This window comes from Atheta coriaria, unplaced genomic scaffold, assembly GCF_025399875.1.
Source record: "Atheta coriaria isolate IRGN ID8LTWV9N9 unplaced genomic scaffold, Caltech_Dcor_3.1 hic_scaffold_10_pilon, whole genome shotgun sequence".
NCBI classification, from domain to species: domain Eukaryota; kingdom Metazoa; phylum Arthropoda; class Insecta; order Coleoptera; family Staphylinidae; genus Dalotia; species Dalotia coriaria.
In genome coordinates this window covers 7,023,887-7,049,248 of record NW_027045452.1, presented here as the reverse complement: position 1 = coordinate 7,049,248, position 25,362 = coordinate 7,023,887, and the positions used below count along the sequence as shown (strand labels likewise).

Below are 25,362 nucleotides of genomic sequence, written 5' to 3'. Positions count from 1 at the left end.
CACGCACGTATATATAGGTGAAGTTGGTGAACACAGCGCCAAAGGGGATGTAAAATGCACGCGTGCCGCCGGGGAAAAGCTTTTAAATCAACCTGTGAGCGAAACGCGTTCTCCTGGGCTTCGACGCCTTGGTGGTGCCGTCATGTGACTCCATGAGTGATGATAATCATGTGAAATGCGTTTGCATAAATAGATTATCACCTTCTATTTACGTGAGTTTGCTTTGATGTGTGTACACACGGCAAACGCACGAACTAAAAAATATTTAACATAGGCAACCAACTTTACATCACAAAATAATAAGATACATATAACTTTCCTTTAAATCAAACCGCAAACGCACGAATTAAAAAATGTGTAACATAGGCAACCAATTTTACATTACTACATAATACTAGGTTGCATACAACTTTCACAGAATACAAGTACATCTGTTTCCTTTAAATTAAATTTAATTTAATTTAATTGCGATTTGTAATCAATGCACAATGCATATGCATGATCTTCTTCTCTCAAGTGAAGACACTACTCGTCTAAATTCCAACTCTGAGCGTAACATTTTGTTTGAATTAAAATTAAAAGCCGGATATGCCGTCGTCATTTGCATCTTTGCAGGGCGTGCGATACTCAACTCGTGGCGGTTCAATAGACACTGATCTGCATTTCTGCATTTCAGACATCCATCAAGATTCAGGATTTAATTACTGCGCGCCACTCGCGGATTTCTTCAACTCTTCCTTGCGATCTCTAAGCGTTTTATCTGTACTTTGAATTTCGACATCGTGTATAAAGGCGGCATCGGTTTGAATAATGCATAATGAATAAGTGCAAGATGTGAGATGAAGATGCGAAAGCGATATCTTTATTAAATTCACCCTTTTGTCTTTGGTCTGAGGGTTGAAAATGCTAAAATCATATGTTCGACACTTGTGCGTTGTAATTTTAAGACCTCAAAGGGTTGTTTTCAACAAGTAAAATTTAAATATTTATGTTTCTCTTTGTATTTTGAGGTTATATCTGTTATAGGGGTGTGAAATACCGGTATTTAACCGGTATATTTCAAATACCGATATTTTTTAATACGATGCTGCTTCAATAGGAGAAAATTTTGATTCGGGATGTGAAATACCGGTATCAATACCGGTATACCGGTATTTTTGGTTTCAAATACCGGTATTTTTTGGTTTTAATACTTCCATAATTCAATTTAATTACTGATTGAACAGATAATTAACTATATAAATACCGGTATCACCGAAAAACCGGTATTAATCTAAAATTTTCCATCCCCAATTCCCAAAAATATTAAATTGAATTTTGTATTTATTTTTTGCACTCCGAAAGTTTGTTTAAAGTCCCCTAGAGACATCTTGAAACTCTGTCTGTAACATAACCTTCAATACTTGTAAAAATAAAAGCATCGCAAGCTTACCAACTGCCGCAGCTACTGGTACTTCGCGTAATTCCCCTGATTCTCCATCGTCGGGTATATTCACATGTCCAATACGTTTAGTGGACCTCAGTGGTTTGTTTCCATTGAAATAAAACTCCGTCCGCATATAAGCGATGATTGAAAATGGAAATTCGGCGCTCGCACAAGTTAATAGATATAGGGCTTCGGTGCGTACAGTTTTAGATTGATATCACGTTTGAGAGCACACACTGCAATGCAAACGTTTGCGAGCGCAAGTGGTGGAACATATGCGCCTCCACCATCGCCACCGCCACGGAAAAGGGTTGCAGCCCTCACGAGGAACGTTTTTTAATTAAACTCTTTTTTATTTCGTTTTTCGTCAAACGTGTATTGATATAATTATAGCGCTAAAACATGAGTGTTGCAAAAATTTGGACAAGTTGAGCTTCCAGGAGGGTCGTTTGAAGTTGTCCATTGGGTTAAAATTGTCGAATTCGTCACGAAATTGGAAATAAATTAGATCACAACCAATATACGCACTTGGATCAATTTTACTTCAATTTACAAAGTCACAAAGTGTCAAAAACATTTTTTTATTTGTTTCAAAAACTATAACTCGATAATTCCCCCATGTGTGAAAGAAAACTTTAGTACACAATTAAAATTTGCATCTCGAGAGCGTTTCAATTGTTTTACGCTAGCGTAACCTATAAAATGTACTCCTCGGGAGCCATCTGATGCTCCGCGCGCAAAAGTTCATAAAATAAATCCCAAATCCCCACGACTTACGCGAGATTTAAAAGCACCGGAGAGACGCTCGATGTGAGTATGTGTGTAACCTACGCACTCCATCCCGAACGCATTCAATTTGTATACAGATGCCACAATCTAAATTCACTTAAATTTGGCTGCGTACCACACCCTGGACGCCCTTCGGAACATCTCCGGATGGATATGCGGAGAGCGCACATGCACACACTTCTTTTTATGTGTTTTATTATGGCGAGGGTAGTTTGGGGACGGTTTAGTAGTTCATCTGACACACAATTCACTCAGAGTATTCAGGAAATTCGGATAGATTAAATGTAAAGGTTGAAAATTTGATATTTTTGAATATTTTGAAGAAATTTGGAAAAATTTGAAAAGATTTTATAGAAATTTGAAATTTTTTTTTAATACTTTAAGGAAAAAAAAGTAATTTTATCTTTAGAGGTGAGAAATACCGGTATTAATACCGGTATACCGGTATTTTTTGTTCAAATACCGGTATTTTTTAATATGTAATTTTTTCTGATAAATAATGAAATAATTGTATAAATGCCGGTATACTGAAAACCGGTATTAATATCGGTATACCGGTATTTTTTCTGTTCAAGAATTGATACATATTTAAAAAACCGGGTAAAATATAAAATAAAAATTTTATAAACACCGGTATACCGATATTTTACTTTAAAAAATACGGTATCTATCTCAAAATACCGGTATTGAACTCAAATTTCACATCCCTATATTCTTACGCATGTATTTTCCTCTTAGGGTGGTTTTTAAAGAAATCCTAATGTAATGCATGAGCAGAAAATAAAGCACAATGAAGTAGAATGCAAAGAAACATGTGCTCCGCACAGAGATTCCTGCATCTCCAACTGCTAACCCCCCGAAAGTAGGAATATAAATGTGAAAGTGAGAGTGTAATGAATAAAGACGCCCCGAAGGCAGGAATTTACCAATCGAAGCATATACAGAGTGTTCATGTTCAAATGATGTCGTAAACGTAAAATACAATAAGATTTTAACGCAGAGGTGGTGTACAACAGCGAGTTTTATGCAAATTAAGCGCGTTAAACGTGTGTACGTGGAATCCGCGCGCCTTTTGTACTTCATCCTTAAGGGTATAACCGTCTTACCTATTCCATTAGACCGAATCGCCGGATATACGGATATTAGATTTCCCGAATGCGTCACAATGCGCCTCGGAACACAAAACGTCTTTACTCGTACTCGTACATCCCTCATGTTCATTATTCTTCATGCTACCCTCGATGCTCTTGTATTCATGATGTTTTATTTTATTTTATTTTATCTTATTTTACCTCGTTTTTATATATCCAAAAATGTGTATTTATTTGGCCTGAAGCATCACTCAAACACTCAAAGTTTTTAAAACAAAAGTTTACTCGTATCACACCACGTTTGGAGTTAGAGTTGTTAAAGAGTTTCCGATGAGAACTCGATGCACAGTGGAGTGCAACTGAATGCAGCTGGATTTTACGCTGACGGTTGCACCGAGTGACCTAGTTTTGCAAGCTTTTCCAGCAGTTGCAGGATACTTGTTAATCCGCACAATAAAAATTGTGCATTTGGTTGCCTATATTAAAAGCTATTCTCGTTTTTAATACAAATTTGCTTGGTTAATATTAATTTCCCTGTTGTAGCGTGACAGTTTCATTGCATAATGACGAAAAATATTTTTATTTCTAGCAATTATGAGCTAGAATATTTTTTCAAAAACATGGCATCGATGATAACATTTGAAATATTGTTGTAATTATGATCCCAACATCCCTACAAATTTCAATGCCAATTTCTATACCTTAAGCACGTTTTTTCAGTTAATTTGTTGGGGTACACGTTACGTTACAACAAAATCATTTAAACATAACACAAGTGAATACAACTGAGCGACGCGGAATTCATATTTATATTTCAGGAAATATTCACCGGCATATTTATAAGAGTAATTGAGTTTATAATCAGCGCAACAAAAAATTAAACAGATGCCAATCCACGAAAAATCTCAAAATTTAGTTTTTTTTCTAGTTTCTTGATGAAAATAATTTCATTAATTGAAACCCTATAAACTAATTCCACGATTCTGATATTAATCATATGAAGATACGAGTAAATCCTCTTTTCATTGAATACATGTTCAGTTATTTCATCTATTTGCCTTGAAGATAGTCAACAGTCAACACATAAATGTCAATAATGATCTTTTCGTGTCCTGTGCGCGTATTTTTTTTCGTTTTCGTCTTTCCGCAAATCCCCACAACTCGCCGCCCGACGAAATATTTGCGCACGGCGAAACGTCTAAATTGTTTGCGCTGGGGACCCGTCCCCGGCAAATTTGAATGCACACAAAGCGGATGATGATCATTTGATGTTTTCTTTATACGCACGACGGCGATGCGCAAAGACCGAGGACGCTTCTAATTCGCAATGCCATTTAATCTCCAGAGAGATTCCACATCGGGGCGAGTCACGAGCTTTCTTTCATTTTCTCATCATCCACATCATCGTATCAAATCATATGTGTAGTACGGAGATATATATTAGTCAAATATTAAATTCGTCAAAGCTGAAGTAAAATAACAAAAACGGAATGAGAGTAAACTTTACTGCTTCATTTCATTACGAGTACAGTTTTTTTTCGTTGAGTTTATTTGAAAAATGTGTGTGAAATTGTATTTTCTCAATGAGAGGATGTGTGTATGTGTATATATCAAGTTGTAAACTTCAAAGCGTACAATTTTCTGCCTGCCTGTTTCGAATTTTCATCCCATTTTCTATTTCTATTAGATTTCAGCCTTGGCAAAAATAAAAAGCGTCTTCTTGTCTTATTTTCCACTTTGTTTTCCATTTTTTTCTTCTTGGATGTTTTGCGTTGTGCTCTATTCGTTTATGCCTATTTGCTTGATTTACCTACGCATATCCGGCAAACTATCCCCAATGCTGCGACAGTGCGACATGTTCGCATATTTCGTCAATTTTCCCCGCGGGGAACACAGCGCGTCACAACTTCAAAGATGTTATTCTGTGCAGTGTGTTATTGGATTTGTTGTTTATTGTGTTACGTTTGCTAATAATATATGTACAATATGTGCTAACATTTTCTTTTGCTTGATTTATAAAGTTTCGATTATGTTACGAGGAATATTTAACAATTGAATGCATTTTATTTGATAGTGATTCATGAGTTCACATGAACACGCGGTTTCACTACTACTGATAAATAAATTATGATCAAAACAAACATTTTATGCTGATACTCTAGTTGGGAATTAAATGCGAATAAGTGCATTGCACTGACATCTAGCGTCACGCTAAAGAGTTATATTTAAGTAAAGAGTGCTGTGCGTGAACTCACACGTACATAAGTTGCAGTTTAATGAAACGTGCACTGTATTACTACGCACGCAAAGGCGTATTAATTTTATCAAACAAAGGGTCTAGTATTATTTAATGCAATAATATGTGCAATACTGAATTACTTCACATTAGTATACAGAAATGTCGCTTTAATCATTTTTAAACTTTTTCAAAAATCATTTAGTTTTATTTATGAAACAAATAATATATGTACAAATGATTAGTATTAATTTATTATACAATTTTAATTCAATTCTTCAATTCATCTTTGTTTATGTATTATAGGAGAACTTGGCGTAGAAATGTTGTGTTTACTTGCTTATCTTGTTATCAGAAGATACTAGGCGACGTGAAGTAGAATTTTACCTGTACGATTGTTGCAGTTTAACCCAATGCGAAATCACAACGGCAATAGACAATTCCCTGATAAAAACAACCAGTTTGATGTTAGAACTCAGTTGGGAATTAAATGCAAATAAGTGCATCGTTGCGGCATCTAGTGTACCACTAAATAGTTATATTTAAGTCAGATCTGCGTGTACGCACATATACGTAAGTTGCCAGTAAATCCATCGTGAACTCACTGCACTTAACAACTAAACAATAACAAATGCGACTATCTCTTTTTAACTTATTTCTTGAGCCAGTTTAAGCAAACACAACATTGAATCAATCAAATAAAACGCAACAAAAATTAAATATACAATACAATTAAGTATTTAATGCATTATTGTGTACAATAATTAATTAATATACATTAGTATACGGAAGAACATCAGTGTTGTATTTTAAAGTTATATCCATTTTTTGATATATTTTATGTTGAAAATAATGCCCATCAATGCATAATGAAGTACACTATTTTAATTTTAATACATAATAATAAAACTCAAGTTTCCTAATTTAATACACACTAGAAATATTGTGTTTATTTGCTTATCAGAAGACAGTGCATCCACGAACGAAGTTGTTTATTTCATGCGAATAGACGCTACATCTCACAAATACACGAGTACCGCCGTTGAATTCAATGTATCTTACTTGTGAAATTCAACAATACGAACTCTGATAAAAACAACCAGTTTGATACAAGAACTCAGCCGATAATTAAATGCAAATATGTGCATTGTTGGGACATCTAGTGTCACTCTAGAAAGTTACATTTAAGTAAGATCTGCGTGAACACACACATGCATAAGTTGCCAATAAACCACTGCAATAAACGCAACGTGCACTTACCACACACAAACAAACGATATCAAATACGGGTAATAACGGGTATCATATTACCTCAACGCAGTTTTACTTTTTCTTTAACAAATATATAATTAACGAATAATTATTAATTGATATTATTAGTCAGTATTAGTTTACAGAAATATAGTACATTTGAAATTTTAAAATTACATACATATTTTGGTATATTAAATGTAAATTATATTAATATGCGAATTGAAGTGTAATTTAATTTTCATGCATAATCATAAAACGCAAATTTCTTTATTTATTACGCGTTAGAAATTTTGTGTTTGTTGCTTATTTGAAGATAGTGCGTCAACGAACGAAGTTGTTTATTTCGTGCGAATACATGCTGCATCTCACCCATGCAAGAGTGTATGAATGTGAACTGAATGTAATGTCACTACTACAAGAACAAACTCTCTGGTAGAAACAACGAGTTTGATAAGAGAACTCAGTTGAGAATTAAATGCAAATAAGTGCATTGCTGCGACATCTTGTATCATTCTATGAAGTGTGTTTCATTTTAATAAGATTTGTATGAACGCACACATACATAAGTTTCCATTAAAACACTGCAGTAAACACAACATGCATTCACTACAAATTATAGGATTGACATGAAATACGGGTATTTCTTTTTACCACAAGGCAATATTACTTCTTCCTCTAACAAACAACGCATTGATTCTAACAAATAAAATGCTATGAAAACTCAACTGATAATTTAATGCATTAATATGTTCAATTAATAATTATTTTTATTAATTATCATTCCTATGCGGAAGTACAACACAGGTGAAATTTTAAAGGTACCGTCATATTTGGATATATTTTATATATGTAATAATGTAGGGATATACCTATAAATTGCGAATTGAAGTATATATTTTAATTTTCATGCACAATTACAAAATACAAGTTTATTTATTACGCGTTAGAAATATTGTGTTTATATTTCGTGCGAATAGACGCTCATACACGAGTGTATGAATGAGAACGAAACGTAATCTCACTACTACACGAACATCTCTATCGAAAAACAACAAGTTTACTGCGAAGAACTCAGATGAGAATTAAATGCAAATAAGTGCATCGCTGCGACATCCAGTGTCACTCCATAGAGTTACTTTTAAGTAAGATGTGCTGAACTCGCTCATACCAGAGTTGTGCTGTATGGCTATTTCTTTTTAACCGGTCTTACACTTACTTCTTGCAATAACAAACACCACATTGCTTCTAACAAATAAAATGCAACGAAAACTGAACTAAGTATTTAATGCACGAATATGTACAATAATTAATTATTACTCATTAGTAGACGGAAGAACAACATCAGTGTTGTATTTATTTAAAGTTACATCAATTTTTGGATATATTTTATGTTGGAAATAGTGTTCATATTAACTGTAAATTGAAATATAATATTTTAATTGTCATACATAATCATAAAACACAAGTTTCTTGATTTATTACGCGTTAGAAATATTGTGTTTACTTGCTTATCGGAAGACAGTGCGTCAACGAACGAAGTTGTTTATTTCGTGCGAATAGACGCTGCATCTCACTTATACACAAGTGTATGAATGCGAACTCATTGTAATCTCACCACACCACTACACGAGCAACTGTTTAGTAAAAACAACGAGTTAACTGCAAAGAACTCAGATGTGAATTTAATGCAAAGAAGTGCATCGTTGCGACATCTAGGCATTTACTGGAGAGTCAAACTTAAGTGAGGTGAGTGAGTAAGAGTAAGGTGATTGTTGCGCGTTCTCTCGCACGCTCGCACTTATTGCTTAAATACACAAATACGGCTGCTTCTTTTTAACATAATGCAGTGGTACTTTTACTTCTAAGAACAACCACAATGATCTTCACACATAAAGTGATGAGATTAATACTCTCATCACATTCATAATTTTGTGCATTAATTGGATGGAAATTTCGATGCTCTTGGAAATTAGTGGGGAATTTATATTATTTCCGTGTGGTGAATTCAAACATCTCATACTAAAATAAATACCAATAATTTTCATTTTTGCAGAATTCATAATCCATTGTTAATATATTTATTATTAATAATTGTTAATATTTATTTAAATTTTAGGCGCTAACGCAAATAAAATTGTAATTCAATAACGTAAAATTTAAATAAATATTATACAAATAAAATTTTTATGCATTTTGGTATTATTTATGGACGAAATAATATTTATTCAGAAACAAATTGAAGAATAATTGAATTAATTTTCTATAAAATATAATAATTCAATTGTGTTTATTTATTATACTGAATTTAGCATGTAAATATTGTGTTGAGCTGCTTATCTGAGTATCAGAGGATAGATCGAAGCGAAGCCGAATTTTACGTGCGATAGAAGCGTTTCACATGTAAACGACTGTTGCAGTTTAAAATTGTGATTTTTTCGAAGTTCGCCATTTTAAATGAATATTTTTCTTGTGTAAAAAAAAACTTCAATTAATTTGACAACAACTCCCACTAATTCCGGAGTGAGTCAATGTTATTTTATATATTTTTAAATTTAATAAAAAAAAATTACGTCCCACAAATGACAATTTTCTACTTTCAAAAAAAAAAAATCTAATAAACGTTTCTCAAAGGGTAGAAAAAAATAGAAAAGTTTCAGTTAAATCAAAAAGGGTCGGGTTCAAAAGTGGTTGATTTGGCATGGAATACCTCATACATTAATTGCGAATTGAAGTCCTATAATATTTTAATTTTCATGCATAATCATAAAACGCATTTTTTATTTATTACGCCATAAAAATATTGTGTTTATCTGCTTATCAGTAGTGGTTTATTTTGTGCGAATAGACGCTACATCTCTCTTATACCTACACGAGTGCATAAATGTAAACTCAATGTAATCGCACTACTACACAAACAAATCTCTAGTAAACAACGAGTTTAGTGCGGGGAACAAATAAATGCAAATAAGTGCATGGTTGCGACATCTAGGGATTTACTGAAGAGTAAAGCTTAAGTGGGGTCAGTGAGTAAGGCGTTTGTTGCGCGTTCTCTCGCACGCATGCATGTATTCCATAAATGCACAATACTAAATATGGTTGTCTCTTATTAACACAATGCAGTTATACTTCTGCTTCTAAGAACTACCTCATTGATTCTTACACACAAAGTGATGCTAGAATTAAATAATTAATAATTGCGTGTATTAATTGGAGGAAAAATTCGACACTCTTGGAAATTTGTGGAAAATTTGTAAGATTTTCCTTTAGTGGATTTCTACATTACATATTAAAAAAAAACACAAATAATTTTTTCCACAGAATTGGTATTATTTATGTACCAAATTATATATAATATTTAATAAAAAATAATTGAGGAATAATTGTATTAACTTCCTATAAAATAGTATAATTAAATTGTGTTCATTTATTATACGAAATTCTGCATGTATATGAGCCGCTTATTTTGAAAGTGGCCTAACTCCATTTATCTTCAAATCGAGATATTGAAAGTTTTGCGTTTCAATGAATTTAAAAATATACGTATAAGATACAAAGAAGTCATACTGCTTAAGCGTATCTAAGGATGTTAAATTTAAAGTTCCAGTTAAAATAGTGGCAATTATTAAGTAAATAACGTGCGTTTCCTTATCAAGAATGGAGTTGGGCCACTTTCAAAATTAACAGCCAGATTCATTATAAAATTTGAAGATGCCCAAGTCCATTCAACATAATTTAAGATGTTTCAAATTGAAGAAAAAAAACGTCTTCGTTTCACAGACAGCTTCGTGAAGTAATACATTTTGTTTGTTAAAATCTGCCAAACCCCAAAACTTCTCAAAACTGTTCTTTATTTCTTCTTCATTATAATTTTTTGTGCACGCATTCCGACAACCACAATCTTTGTTACGAAATTTTTTTCATGAACAATACTTCCGGTTTAACTGCAATATCTTTTTCCTGAATTCCGTTTTATCTTTCGCACTTTTTGGATATATGGTGCATCAATCTTTTCTCCATTGTTATTTGAATCTTCATCCTCTGACGAGGAATATTGTTTTATAACTCTTTTTCTTATTCGCTTTTTTTAAATTATTAATTATTACTATTTCTTTTTCACTATCTGAACTAAGTGGTCTTCTTCGGTTCTTCCTCATGGGTGCAATAATTTCTATAATTTAATATTAAATTTTAAGTTTTATATTAATTAAACGTACAGGTTAATTAACTAACGCAATTGTCCCAAAAATGAGGTGGACTTGTAAATACTAATTAATTGAAATTACCTTCATCGCTGCTTTCCGTTATTATCAATAGTAAATACCTTGATGTAACTATAAATGGAGTTAGGCCACTTTCAAACCACACGGGTCAGTTATTCAATTAATTCGGAAAACCTATGTGTAAAAAATGTACCGTATTTTCTCTGAATATAAGCAATCTGACGTGTGTCACTGATAAATAACATGAAGTTGTACATGTAACCATGATAACCGGTAAAAAATTGAAAAACGGAGTTAGGTCACTTTCAAAATAAACGGCTCATATATTACGTTGATCTGCTTATCTGAATATGACAAGGTAGAACATCGAAGCGAAGTTGAATTTTACGTGTGGTAGAAGCGTGTGCCTACATGTACACGACTGTTGTAGTTTAACTCATTGCAAAGTCACTACTACACAAACAACGTATCCACAAAAACAACCAGTTTGATACGAGAGTAGAGTTGGGGATTAAATGCAAATAAGTGCATCGCTGCGGCATCTAGCGTCACACTAAAGAGTTACATTTAAGTAAAGTGCGCGTATACACCTAAAAACTTAATACGGAATACGGTCTCTTTTTAACTCAAGCCAGTCGTACTTCTTCTTCCTCTAACAAACACAGCGTTGATAATAACAAGCAATGTGATACTAGCTAAGAATGTGTATAATGCATTAAATTATGCTTTAATCAATTAATACCTAATAATATTTAATTTATATTGTTAACATGAATTATGAATTCAAAAACGAAAACAAAGTCAATCAATTATTTCATACTATTAAATTGAAATGCAACTCTGATTAATCTTCAAAGTAATTTTACTGGTAATGAACCAAATAATAATTCATAGAGAAATTAATGAATAATAGTATAAATTTGCTTCACAATCGTAAAACACAAGTTTGTTTATTTATTACACGCTAGAGGTATTGTGTATATCTGCTTATCAGAAGACAGTGCGTCAACGAACGATGCTGTTTATTTCGTGCAAATAAATCTTGCATCTCGCACGTACACGATTCTTGCCGTTGAACTCAATCTAATCTCCCTACACATGAACAAAGACCAGTAAAAACAACCAGTTTATTGCGAGAACTGCGAGCTGAGAATTAAATGCAAATAAGTGCATCGCTGGGACATCTCTGTTTAATTCGAAGAACTATGTATAATTTTATTTAGTTTTACTTTGGGAAAATTATTTATATTTTAATTTTGTGATGGTTAACAGGTGGTTAACAGTATACTGGCATTTTCCAAACTGTTAATACTCTAACACAACACAAAATTAAAATGGAAATAAACTAAACTCTTTCATAAAACTCACATTATTTAAGCAATTCCAACAAAAACTTCGTTTTTCAACAAATCTTTCCGTTTTATCTTTTGACGTGATAACGTCTTTAAAATCGTTTTAGTCGGGTGACATGTTCAGAAACTTGTGTCACGAGGCCGATCGCAGGTATAACGAGAGAGAGAGAGACGGACCGATCTCCCGTCTCATCTCGAGCGCTGCCAGTCATTCCGTGAAATCCACACGAGCGGAGGCAGGCATAGCGTTCGAGTGAGTGGACCGATCTTCCGTCTCTCTCACTCTAGCGGCATACAAACGAATGGAGATTTTCTCGTGCGGTTAAGTTTTCGTTGAATATTTAACAGTGAAACAAAATGTGAAGTGCAAGTGAAGTGTTACCAGGGGCGTAGCTACCGCCGTATTTGCCGTATCAATTATACGGGGCCCCCGGGCCACGGGGGCCCCCAAAGTGTGTAAAGAAAAACCTTTACCTCCATATAAGGGCCTCCAAAAAAAATTTATACGGGGCCCCGACAAGGCACGCTACGCCGCTGAGTGTTACAACAATTGCAACAAAAAAAACTTATATCACCAATAAGACGTTATCACGTAAACATCTCGATCGTAAACCTACTTTACAAACAACCATTTTTTTTTCATAAAGTTAAAACTTACGAACTTTCATTCTTATTTATTCATATTTTCGACATGAAACCAGAAGACTTAAACCCCATGTTTGTACAAACTTTCCGCCACACGGAAATCTTACAAATTCCCCACTAATTTCCAGCCGTGTCGAAATTTCCCTCCATGCGAAATTTCTTATTACGTCGAGATAGTTTCGCCGCGCGGCGTAATTATTAATTACTATGCTAATTATAAATTAATTAGTAATTTGATGACTGATATAAACTACAGACTGCACAGTCTTCATAGTCTCTCGTCTCGCATCACTAGATCAACACTACATTTTCAATTCAGCTTTCTATTAAAATAATACTTCATTAGGATGCGTCATGAAACAATGAAAATTGTCTGCGAATATAAATCACTTCTACCTACAAAACAGAATATTTGCGCATCGAAATTAATTAGTATTTTTAACGTGTACACCACTGATTTCGACTGAAGTTTTATTTCTATTTTCGTAGTTACAAGTGTTCCTGACGACGCAAAAACGCAAAAAGACGAACGAAGCGAAACGTGCGCGGAATTGTAAAACACCGGGTTTTTCCCGATGTGCAGTTTTTATTAATCGGATTGCGATGAGGTGTAATTTAATTAAGCGCATGGGGGCGCCTAACTGGCGGCCGGAAAAGTGTTAAAAGCACATCATCTATAATAATATAACGCGCGTCACGTACGAGAAGATTTCCTCACGAGTATGCTCAGAATATTAAATTTTATACTAGCCTACTCAAGTTGAATATAATCACCGCTAGATGTCACTATTTGAAATATTAAAAATTAAATTCTTGCAATATTTCTAATATCATGACAAATGAACTTGTCTCAAGTATCCATAGGGGTGTATGAGTAATGCATAAATATTTAGACTGTAAAATCTAGAATGCATCCTGTCATGCGCCACCCCGGGGTGGGTGCGCATTAAACGCTCATTATATGCATGGCGCACTCGCTGATGGACTCGCCATAAATCGGTCATAAATCACATTGAAACAACGACGCACCAACAGGCTATACATATCATATGTTTATACATATACAGTGTGTTTGTCATTTTCATCGGGGTAATATTGTGTTTTTATTCTGGGAAATTGTGGTGATTGAGGGTTGTGGACATAGTGTATGTGTGTGTTTGACAGTTGAGCCGGTTGAGCTATTGAGCTCAAACAACTGTTACGTTGCAGGCGTCACATATCGAAGGATAGGAGAGATGGAGGACGTGTAGCAGTGTAGCACAATCATTGAAATGATTGATGATTCCACAATTTCGTCGATTTCATCCTGGGCGTGCATGTGTCACGCTGTCATGACCTTAATCTGTGTACATTACGTCGTGGGGATATTAAGAGTTTATTTTTGAACATTTAGGATAAAATTTTTATAGTTTTTGAAGCAAAACACTCTGTAGATTATGAGTTTTAGGTTTTATCAGGAATTATATTCACAGGAAAAGTTTTCAGATAGTTTTTGACTAAAAACTTCTCAAAAGTAAATTTTAGGCTAATTTTGGGAAACGCCTTGTATCTCCTGCTCTTTCTTTGTTAAAATTTGCTGGGATTTTCATAATTTTATAGCTAAAAAGGTGTTTTATCTGTAAATGTCATTTTAAACCCTCTGAAACTACTTAAAATAATGTTTTTATTAATTTTAAGCAAATTTAAGTATATTTTGCATAACACTCTGTATCTTCTGCTCTTTTTTCATCAAAATTTAGTATTTTTTCATAATTTCATCAAAAAATCCCTTAAAAGTAATTTTAAAGTATAATTTTTAAAACACCCTGTATCTCCTGTCTTTTCTGTTCAAATTTAGTTCTATTTTCGTAAATTTATATCTGAAAACTTGCTGCATGTTTTAATAATACTTTTACACCTCCTAAAACTAATAATACTACTTTACCTTTTACTTTATTTATTTATTTTAAATTTTCTTTCAAGATTAAACTTTGTCGCCCAAAATTTACAGCTCTCCGCATTCTGTCGCTTGCCACGTATGAAAGCAATTTGTACAAACATATGCAAATGTTGGCATCGCGCCGCGCGTTCCCCATTTGCATCTGGCAGGTCTCCACAATTTGCTTATCGCGCGACGCGCGCCTCATAATAAATAGTTAAAAGCAATTTCCTTAGTGGCGGCGTCGCGACGCCCAAATGAAAATGCAACTTAGCAACAAGTTTCTCTCGCCGCTCTCATTCATCCTCTCAATCCGCACACACTTCGGGCGCGAGTAGAGGAATCGTAGAAACACAGTCACAGTCACGCGCGCCCGGCGAAGGGTTGGAAAGTTACGCGAGACAAAATCCCCAAAGGCGTTAAATAAAGATGCGGAACAAGTAAACCGTTAGAAACACAAACTTTAGAAGATCTTATGCGTTAAAAGTGTGTTTATTCCAAGTTTTGTTTCGGGAACACTCTGTATACGTATGAATTACTAGCCACTACCACTATGGCTGTGATAAGTAAGAAGGGTTTTGTCTTCTCGTATGGTTTACGATGTCGCACTGCACCAACCACGAGTCCCTCGACCACACAAACAATCCTCTTCTCTTTCTGTCGGAATAAACATGAATTTTCACTATTTCACAAATAATAAAATTAAAATATGTTTTTATAACCTATATTATCCTAATATAACCTATAAATTTTATTTTTTTGTGTAGATGGCGTTAGTTTTGCGTTTAAAAACATTTTTGCCGGTTTTTTGGTTTAACCCTTTATGTTTCGCTTGAACTAGCGTGAGCTTAAGACTGCAAACTGCAATCGTAAGCACTTTCAAGATATCCAGAGATAATAATGTACTCGTACTCCTCTAAAGCCGTTAGAATCTCGCAAGGCGTTGGAAAATCTACATTTTCCGGCTTCCACTGCGCAATTTTCGAAAAATATTCACATTGTCTCATTGTCTGTATTGCTTTCCCGACGCCAAGTTTATTGTTCTTCGATCGGAGCACGAAATGAAATTCAATGAATTGCAACCGATGCATTAACGATGAGTTACATTTATTGTCCATGTGAGCACCTAAGCGTGAAATTACATTTTAATCACATTTATCACAACTGTTTGATTTTATTCTTGAGTGTAGTTTGAATTTTCGGCGGTTTAAAAATTCCAATCACATTTCCGCCATTCGGCGCATCCATCGGCGTGCACGTCCGCAAAAGCTTGCGAATGTGCTTTACGACATTTCATATTATTTATGCGCTCGTTCTGCGGCGAGTTTAACTGCACGAGATGTCGCGATTCGACGATTTGATTTCGCGCAAAAACGTCAAACGTTATTATTGTCGTATAACGATACGACTACCGTGACTATATACATATACGAGTATATTCCTGTATGTATGTGAAGGTTTCTTGTGCGCAAAGTTTGCCTTCATCGGATCGGGTTATTCGTTCGTAATAAAAACGTTACGCTCGCGACGTTATAAGACGGGCATTATGCCTGATTTAAGCCGATTCGAAGCGCACATACCACCTTTATACCCTCCTCCTCCTCCTCTCCCTGCATGATTTTATATTATACGAGCGCGGCGTGCTCGGTTTTATGGGTCCAGACAGAATAATTCAGCTTCCGTTCGTGTATCGCCCACACGTTTACAGCGCCATGTTGGCCGCCATCTTACTGCCAACAAGCGAAAGGTGCTAAGTTTTATTTTACGCTCGCATTGTTCAAGTCACGCGCCACATAATAACCAGCATGCTTCCGATGCACAAAATATTTCGGTTTTAATGTTGGGGAAATAAAAATAAAAGCGAAAGCCCAGCGCGTAAAAATCGTTTTATGGTTCGTATTTAGAAGATTAATTGCGCCCGCGTCGGCTTAAGCAATCAACCTGACGGTCAAGGACATAAAATTTACTTTCGCTGTGGGATTACGTTGATGAAATCACCCTGGCGGACATTTTGTGTGCTTAAATACAACGATTACTTGTATGGAAATACATATAATTGTAATAATCATCTGCATATTATACTCTCATAATATTATAACAGTTTTTTTTGTCTTTAGAGTGCATTTTAAATATTTATATATAATTTGCACGTTTTTTTTTCTTTCAATTTTCAACAACATATCGATTACATTTGTTTTGTAATACAAGGAAGTGTGATAATTACAATTTACAAAAAGCAATGATGCTTCTGTGACATTTTTCTGCTTTTCTTGTACTTCTTGTACCTGATTTTCGATAATTTCTTTCATAATTTTATAATTTATATGTATAACAATGGCACATTGATACTTTTTTTTACATGAACTACACACTACAACTGGGAAAATCGCTCTTTGTGAATTTACAATATTACATCATTATTAAAACATCTCATTTGTCTCACTCACGGAACATTTTTTACGAATATCAACTTCAACTTGATCTCCTGCTTCTTCATCATCTAAAATTGGGAAAATATATTATATATACGCTTTGTAGAGCTCTACATATTCAATAACAGTTAATTGTAGTAACAAGGCTGCTTAGAATTAATACTATTTCAGTTTACTATCTGTTATAAATCGTTTTTTAGGTTGTAATATTTCAAACTTCGAACGATTGCGTTCGAATATTGGTTGTAGGCCATTAAGTTTCGCATCTCCGAACGTTCACAACTTCACAATTCACAGCTGTGCGGAGCGTTTTGATTAAAATTCGTTTCCACATCTCCACATTAAAAGCAATTGCAAGTACATTTACATTGGCATAAAATCCGTTTACATTTTACACATGTTTTGAGGCAGTTCTCCCATTTTTTACTCCCTTTTAACTTCCATCATACACGAAGGAATTGAATGGCAACTATAATATAATAACTACACTAAATTAATCATAATTTCGTACATGTCTAAATATAAATAGTAACACAAATAAAAGTGAATCATTTTTCGTATAAATTTAAATTTTATCACATAATTAATTCAATTATTCAAACAAAAGTATCGATTAGAAAAAGATATATACAAAAATATGCGCTATAAACAATATTAACATTCAACTTGCATTAATTACTGTATTTTGTGTTTGTTTTTGTGCGGAGTGATAAATATTGACTATCTAAATGAATTCCTGGCAAGATTAACACGAATAAATTAAGTTTTCTGTGTAAAATAACTGATTCTACTTCTATTTCATGGAAGATTTGACTCTAGACTGGCTAACTCAACGAATTATTGCACACTACGCAAAATAACCTGTTTACAATTCCATTGTTACAATTTGTTTAGAATTAATTGACCTGTGTTGTGTTGTCTTGCGGGTTTGTTAGTTATTTTATTTATTTCTGGGATTACACGATTGACTATATCAGTTTAGACTCGTCGCAATGCTCGCAATACTCAATCATCTCCGTTTTTCAAAGCGTCAAACATCCCCTCGACTGAATGCAACAAACAACAGCATCGACATGAACACTGTCTCAATGTGTCCACGCCGCAACAGTGCAATCAAGAGATTAAATCCTGACCGGCCAGTGTTAGGATGAAATTTGTACGCGTTTCAACGCTTTGTCCTTGAACCGGCGCTTCGCAAGATCCGACCCAGCGACTGGTCCAAGATTGGCGACTTTCGGTGATGTTGCAATCGCGTGGAAAGTCGCTGCCACTGCCTGTTTTAATTCAGCTTTCGTGCTGTTACCGTTGTTGTTTTGATAGGCAAGCGCAGTCGCATCTTGAATATGGTAAAGTTTACCTTTCACCCATGGATTGTTAGTGAGTTGCATGGCCGTGGGGCGGCGTTGGGGAGATATGTGCAACATATCCGAGACTAAATCTTTCGCCGCTTGCGAGATACCTGACCAAACTCGATCGTTGAAGTTGAGTTTGCCACAACTGATGCGTTGTAGGATTTGCGTCGGCGTGTCATTGGGTTTCGTGCTAAACGGACTTTTGCCCGAGAGCAGGATGTAGAGGATGATGCCTAATGACCAAATGTCACACGCAGCGTCATATCCTTGTCTTTTGAGGACTTCAGGCGCGACGTAGTTCGCTGTATAGCACGGCGTCATTAACAAACCATTGTCCGCACGCAATTGTTTCGCGAATCCCATATCACAAATGGTCATACTAGCCGGTGTTCTATCCTCGGATGAGAATAGAATATTCTCGGGTTTTAAATCGCGATGAACCACGCCGTTTTCATGCAGGAATGCCAGAGTTAACGCCAGGGTTTGTAAAATAGCAGCTGCTTCGGATTCTTTGACGTGTACTTTAGCGAAAATGTAATCGATCAAGTCACCGCCTTTGAGGTATTCAGTAACTAGGTAAACCTTCGTGGAATCTTCATAGACTCCTTTCAGGGAAACAATATTCGGATGATGTCCGTATCTCAAGAGGACTTCGACTTCCTCTCGCCAATCGCAATTATTAGTTTTTCGGATTATCTTTACTGCAAACTGCTGCCCAGTGGATTTGTGTTTGCACAGTTTGCAAACACTATAACTCCCTTGGCCCACATCCCCGAGGACTTCATATTCATCCAGGAAATTCGCCGCGTTTGTCCGCATAGGTCGAATTGGTACCTCGTCTCGTTTCTGTGATGGTTTACAGTTTGGCCCTTCGAGTAAACAAGGCGCGATGAAACTGAACCCTCTGAACAATTCATGCGCGTTCGCAGATGCGGGCACCCCTGGTGAATCTCGGGGAGTTTTACACGTGAATTCTGAATCGAAGTATGCGTCATCAGGACCTGAGACTGCTGGTTTGAACGGAGGTCGTATTCGTTTCTGAAGTAGAGCGTTCCAATCAATTGTAGCGAAGAACTCATGCGATTTCATATCATCCACACCACCCTGGCCTGCGCCTAGGCGATTCGCAGGATTGCGTTTGAATAACGCTCGGAGGAGACTTTGAGCTTCCGAGCTAAGATTCGCGGGCATTCCGAGTTTGGCTTTGAGGATCTGAGTCATGGTGTCTTTGCGGTCGGAGCCTTGGAATGGAAGGCCTCCGGTGAGCATTTCGAACATGAGCACACCAAACGACCACCAATCCGCTGCGAAGGAGTGGCCTTTGCGGGAGACTACTTCCGGTGCCATATATTCAATCTTAAAAGATAAATATTTTATTTTTTTTATGAAAATGTGAAAATTGACTTACAGTGCCACAAAAACTGTAGGCTTTGTCTTCTTCAAGAGGTAATTTCGAGAGGCCAAAGTCAGTGAGGGCGATATGTCCATCCGAATCAAGCAAAACATTCTCCGGCTTCAAATCGCGATAGATTATCCCCAGCGAATGCAGATGGTTGAGCGCCAAGGCCAACTCAGCCAAGTAGAACTTCACGTCCTCCTCGGTGAACATAACCTAGTTTCAAACAATAACAAATTATGAAAACATTAAACAATCGAGCACTTAGTATACACACTGGCTATTGTAAACGCATGGCTTGAATTACGCCGCGTGCACTTTACATCAACAACATGACATTTTACTGGAAAAATATACTACGGCGCGTATAAACATGTTTTTTACCTCTTTGCTGAGACGCGAAAATAAATCCCCACCGCGTAGGAAATCAAGAATGAGGTAGAGTTTTCCAGTCGTCTGGAAGGCGTAGTGTAACTTAACGATGAACGGATGTTCAACATCAACCAGAATATTGCGCTCCATTTTCGTGCGATGGCGGTCACGCACCTTGAGCGTCGCTTTCTTCAGCACCTTCATCGCGTACAGCGTGCCGCCATCATTACCCACCACTTTTCGGACGAGGAATACCTTGCCAAAGGATCCCTCGCCGAGAACTTTGAGTAGTTCGAATTGTGATGGGTCGGCTTTATCATGTCCATCTCTAACAACCTAAAAATTTAAGACATTAGCACATAAAAAAACAAAATGGCGTTTTTTAAAGTTTCTAACCTCTCCAAGCTCAATTTCATGATCACCTTCGGCTGGCCCTTCGTCCAATCCGGCATTGTCATCGCCATTGTCAGACTGTAAACAATTTTAAAGGTTAGCCAAGCAAGGTTAAGTCACTTTCCAAGGTGCATTCACACTAATCGACAAGCATTAGTCACATACGTGTACACACGTGTACGTTTATTTTATTGGTGCGTCCTTTGTGAACCATTGTCTAGTCTAATTCGCTACAATAACCAAACTAGAAGTTAACTTAGCTATTAATTAGCAGTTTTAAGTAAAGGCAATACAAAAGCGTCAATTTTAATTAAATTTGCAGCTAAGTCATGTGATTGTGCCCCTTTTTCTATCTATTAGTTTATAGTAATTATAAGTAAATATCAAAAATCAACACTTGCATAATATTCTGATCAATTATTGTTATTCACATGCAGAAAACTATCTAAAACTAAATTATCTAAACGTGCAAACTGATGATAATGCATACAAACTGTATTTTATGCTCAAAATTTATTTAATTTGTTTAAAAAATCTTATCTTAGAGAAGTGAATGCAATAAAAAATATGATTTACGTACAGACACTATTCTTAGGGACCTGGACAATCCAATGGCTGCAAAATGAATAACAAACCGATTACAGTAAAAACAACTCAGTACAAATAAACCAACAGCTAGAGAAATGCGCCAAATTATGCAGTAAATGTATATTAAGTCAATAAACACGCCAAAAATTTGAAGAATCAAAGAATTGAAGAACAAAAAACATCGCCAAGTTACACACTCAAATGAGAATATAATAATTATAAAAAATAAGTTCGAAAAGTATGAAAAGTTTGGAGATAATCACGTTTAATCGCCTATAAAAACAAATCTCGTAAGTTGTTTGGTGGAGGCGCCCGACGACAAGTTTTCATGTTTTTCGCGTGCGAAGGTCCCGACACTCCTGACGCGCGTCTGACCCTGGCCTCGCGGGCGCTTCTTGGCGGTCACGTACTGCAGAGCAATTTCACGATTGCCAATAAACTAAAATTTATATTTCGCGGCGTAATTCGATTCGAAATCAATATATATTCACAATTGTGCGCAGATATATTTGCATTCGATTAATTGGATATCGGATTTGCGCTGCGCCACAAACAAATCCTTGGGTCATTTGTACCGCACACGCGCTTACTTATAATTCCTCAATATCGATTTAACTCGACCACAAACAATACGCGAAAATTAGGTTTTAATCGCTTTTTGTCGACTTGTAAAGTCAACTTGTGCAATTAATCAAAGTGTTTGCAGGATTTCTCAACAAATCACGTGATTACAAAGTGAAAATCACATCAATCACAAGATTTTTGTTTTGTTTATGTTTATAATTGTAATTTAATCTTTGGATTTTCTCGAAAATAATGATGATAAAATAAAAATCTTAATGAATAATGAAGAGGGTGGAAAGTAATCCGACCCTTGTGACGACTTTTTATGCAACTCAATTATTTATTCTGTGGGCGGACGTCGCCCACGTATTTATTTTCAGCGATGAAAATACAGAGCCACCAGCTTCCGAGGCTTGTAACGACGCCGTCGACACCACATCGGCGATCATGTCTGTCTGCCTGGCGGCGGCGATGGTGAAGAGCGTCGTGCGTCACTGGAGATTATGTACTGTATTATATTTCAGCGAGTCCATTGTCACTTGCATAAATGTATCATGTGTGCGAATTGTGTAAATTGCCAGATATTGATTAACAACACACGGCGAATATTGAATATTCAATGAATTACGCAATTTAAACACACAAAAAATAAAAAATAAAATTAAGCAGCTTCAAAGTCAAGACGTAGTAAAAGATTCATGTTTAATGTTTGCTTTGATGTCTGCTTAACGTCTTCTCCTATTAAAGATAAAATTACTTTTACAGGTAATTATGCTAAAACTAGTAGAACCCGTATATTGCTTTATACATTCGTTCCTAGTCACATTAAACTCAAAAGATAAAAGCAACTTTCACATATCCCAATTAAAATCACCTAGCAACTGCAAAAATCATGACTTTTTTGGTTGAAAATGTCAACCTCTGAGTAAGATTTTTGAAGTTTTTCGGTTTTTCAATGCAGTGTGGTAGACTTTATCTTATTTTTCATCATGACTTTCATCATACATTTCTACACCCGGTGTCAAACCATCATTTTACAATGGTTTCATGATGGTACCCTCTTCTCGCGTCTTTTCATCTGGCTGCTAGCCGTAAATATACTGGTATACTGCATTTATATGATTCTGCGTCACCTAGTGACCATCTTTTTGCTCCGCTGGCCCGAATGGTGGCAGATATTCAAAGGACGCGACTACATCTACAACCTGGAGGAGTGCCCGATTTGTTTCCAGGACTTTTGTGATCCGATACGCCTGCCCTGCGGGCATGTCAACTGTTTGAAGTGTATTACTGATTACTGTCGACATATGCAGCACTGCGGTGGGATTTTAAGGTGTTCTCTGTGTCGCGCACCGATCAGAGATATTCTATATCTCGAGGTATGGCTGTGTTTTGTGTAAATATTGTGTTTTAATCGAGGTTTTGCGTAGGGTTATACGCCGTCGACGCTTCCCAATGGGCAAACAACGAAAAAACTCAGCAAACTGCGCAGGTTTATCGAGAACCCGAGGTATACCTTTCCGTGGATCAATCGCATCAACGGCTTGTGCTGGGTAATCTGTTTTATACTCGTCGTCTACTACAGCTGCAATTTTTATTAGCACACAGGAAGAAACATACTGAAACTGCGATAAATATACTCGTTTGTATTTTTAAATTATGAGTTTTTAAGTTTAAGGTGGGAAAAATTACTTTTTAAGAGATTTCCTGATTGAAATTCAACAAAATTTTATTAAGTTTTACTACAAAATGGCGTCAAATCATAAAATAGACAATATACAGACAAAAATAACATATTTCTGACAAAATATTTAGTCAACTGGAGCAGAAACTTGATAATTTTTAATTTTAAATATAAAAAAGTGCTTTAAATGTTTTTCCTGATTGAAACTCTTCAAAATTTATTGAATTCTTCTACAAAATGGCATCAAATCAAGAAATAACAATCAATCAATCAAGAAACAGATGAAATTAACACATTTAAAGACATTTCTGACAAAATATTGGGTGAAATGGAGCGCAGAAACTTGATAATTTTCTGTTTTTTGTTAGGAAAAATGACTGTGAAAGGTATTTCCTGATTTAAACTCGTCAAAATATTTGATTTTGATAAGATAATCACTTATCTAATAGAAAATTTACCTAGTTATACTATAAAATGACGTTGAATCAAAAAATAGTCAATATACAAATGAAAATAACACATTCAAAGACATTCCGGACAAAATATGCAGTCAACTGAAGCAGAAACTTGATAAATACGTATTAAATACACAAATATTGTTGTGAATGGAGGTACGATAAACGATAAAGCCAACCACAACGCGAATTTGTGTAAACCACAAGTTATCAATGAACTTTTGTTTAACTTATAAACTGTTTTCGGGCGTTTTCAAACGCTGATACAATATTTAAACTGCACACAATCACTCTGCGCGACTGAAATAAATTAATTTCCAAAGTCGACACAAACAACTTGTGTAATTACCGTTTTCCAAGGGCAAAATTCAAATTATGAATAAGATGACTTTTAAAAAAAGATACTTTATTAGTTTATTAGTCTTTCTGTGACCCGGAGAGAAAAGTTCAAACAAATAATTTTACATTGTTCACTTATTTGATTCGTCTGCCACCTGAGCCAGGGTGTTTTTGTCCCTTTTAACGAACCGAGACAAAATTAAATTATCGATTTCATACATACACCATACGCACGTAAAATAATAAAAGCACGCAGAGCTCCTCTCTGGGGATTGTCTGGATGTCGTGGACTAATTTGCATTTACGTCTATGTCTGTATCTATGCTCGCCGAATGACAAGTGACTCTTGCGTTAATTAAAGGTAAATAATTAATGATTCGTCAATCAATTCGTCAGCAATTGACATCAGCACGTGGTGGTCGCGAGTCAGAATGCAACACGCCCGCCGTTGTCTCTCTGTGTATCCTATACTTTTGTACTTGAACATGCGAGGCGATATAATCGCGATATTCGATCCGAAACAAATGAATAACGCATAGGATGAGGTGTGTATGGCAAAATGTTGATTGGATGCGTGAGGCGTTTGTTTGCTCGGTGTGTGGTTTACCTCTAACACGGCGTGCGGGATTTGCCATAGTTCCGAGTTGGCTAATGGCATATTACAGTCGACGGCGGCGGCCACAAGAAGACATTCACTCGCTGAAGCACCGAGATCCGCACTGGGCACGCTCGGGGGCAGACACTCGAGACGTTTCGCGTCTGCGTCGGCGATCGCAACTGCGAGCGCGATGAGTTTTTCACTTGTGGAGGCGAATTGTCATCCTTGTCATCATGACGGATGATTCAAAGATGGCGG

At 35.7% G+C, this 25,362-nt stretch overlaps 1 protein-coding gene and 2 long non-coding RNA genes across 4 annotated transcripts; 1 reads left to right on the top strand and 2 right to left on the bottom strand.

Annotated features, from left to right (window-relative positions):
• The first annotated feature begins 8,053 nt into the window (after positions 1–8,053).
• LOC135801233 (uncharacterized) lies at positions 8,054–23,685 on the top strand. Its single transcript, XR_010550336.1, has 3 exons — positions 8,054–8,542; positions 22,409–23,407; positions 23,459–23,685. It is a non-coding gene; the product is annotated as an uncharacterized lncRNA (long non-coding RNA).
• Positions 10,654–11,361, bottom strand: LOC135800468 (uncharacterized). Its single transcript, XR_010550163.1, has 2 exons — positions 11,080–11,361; positions 10,654–10,964 (listed from the first exon to the last, which is right to left on the bottom strand). It is a non-coding gene; the product is annotated as an uncharacterized lncRNA (long non-coding RNA).
• Positions 16,968–25,352, bottom strand: S6kII (Ribosomal protein S6 kinase II). 2 transcript variants are annotated; one of them, XM_065314621.1, is made up of 6 exons: positions 25,114–25,351; positions 21,457–21,491; positions 20,880–20,954; positions 20,496–20,819; positions 20,124–20,327; positions 16,968–20,071 (listed from the first exon to the last, which is right to left on the bottom strand). In XM_065314621.1, the coding sequence occupies exons 1-6, from the start codon at positions 25,139–25,141 to the stop codon at positions 18,506–18,508; spliced, it is 2,232 nt and encodes a 743-aa protein (XP_065170693.1). In that variant the 5' UTR covers positions 25,142–25,351; the 3' UTR covers positions 16,968–18,505. The 2 variants fall into 2 exon arrangements, with proteins under 2 accessions (XP_065170693.1, XP_065170694.1); XM_065314622.1 differs by lacking the exon at positions 21,457–21,491 and having other exon boundaries at positions 25,114–25,352.
• Positions 25,353–25,362: the final 10 nt, after the last annotated feature.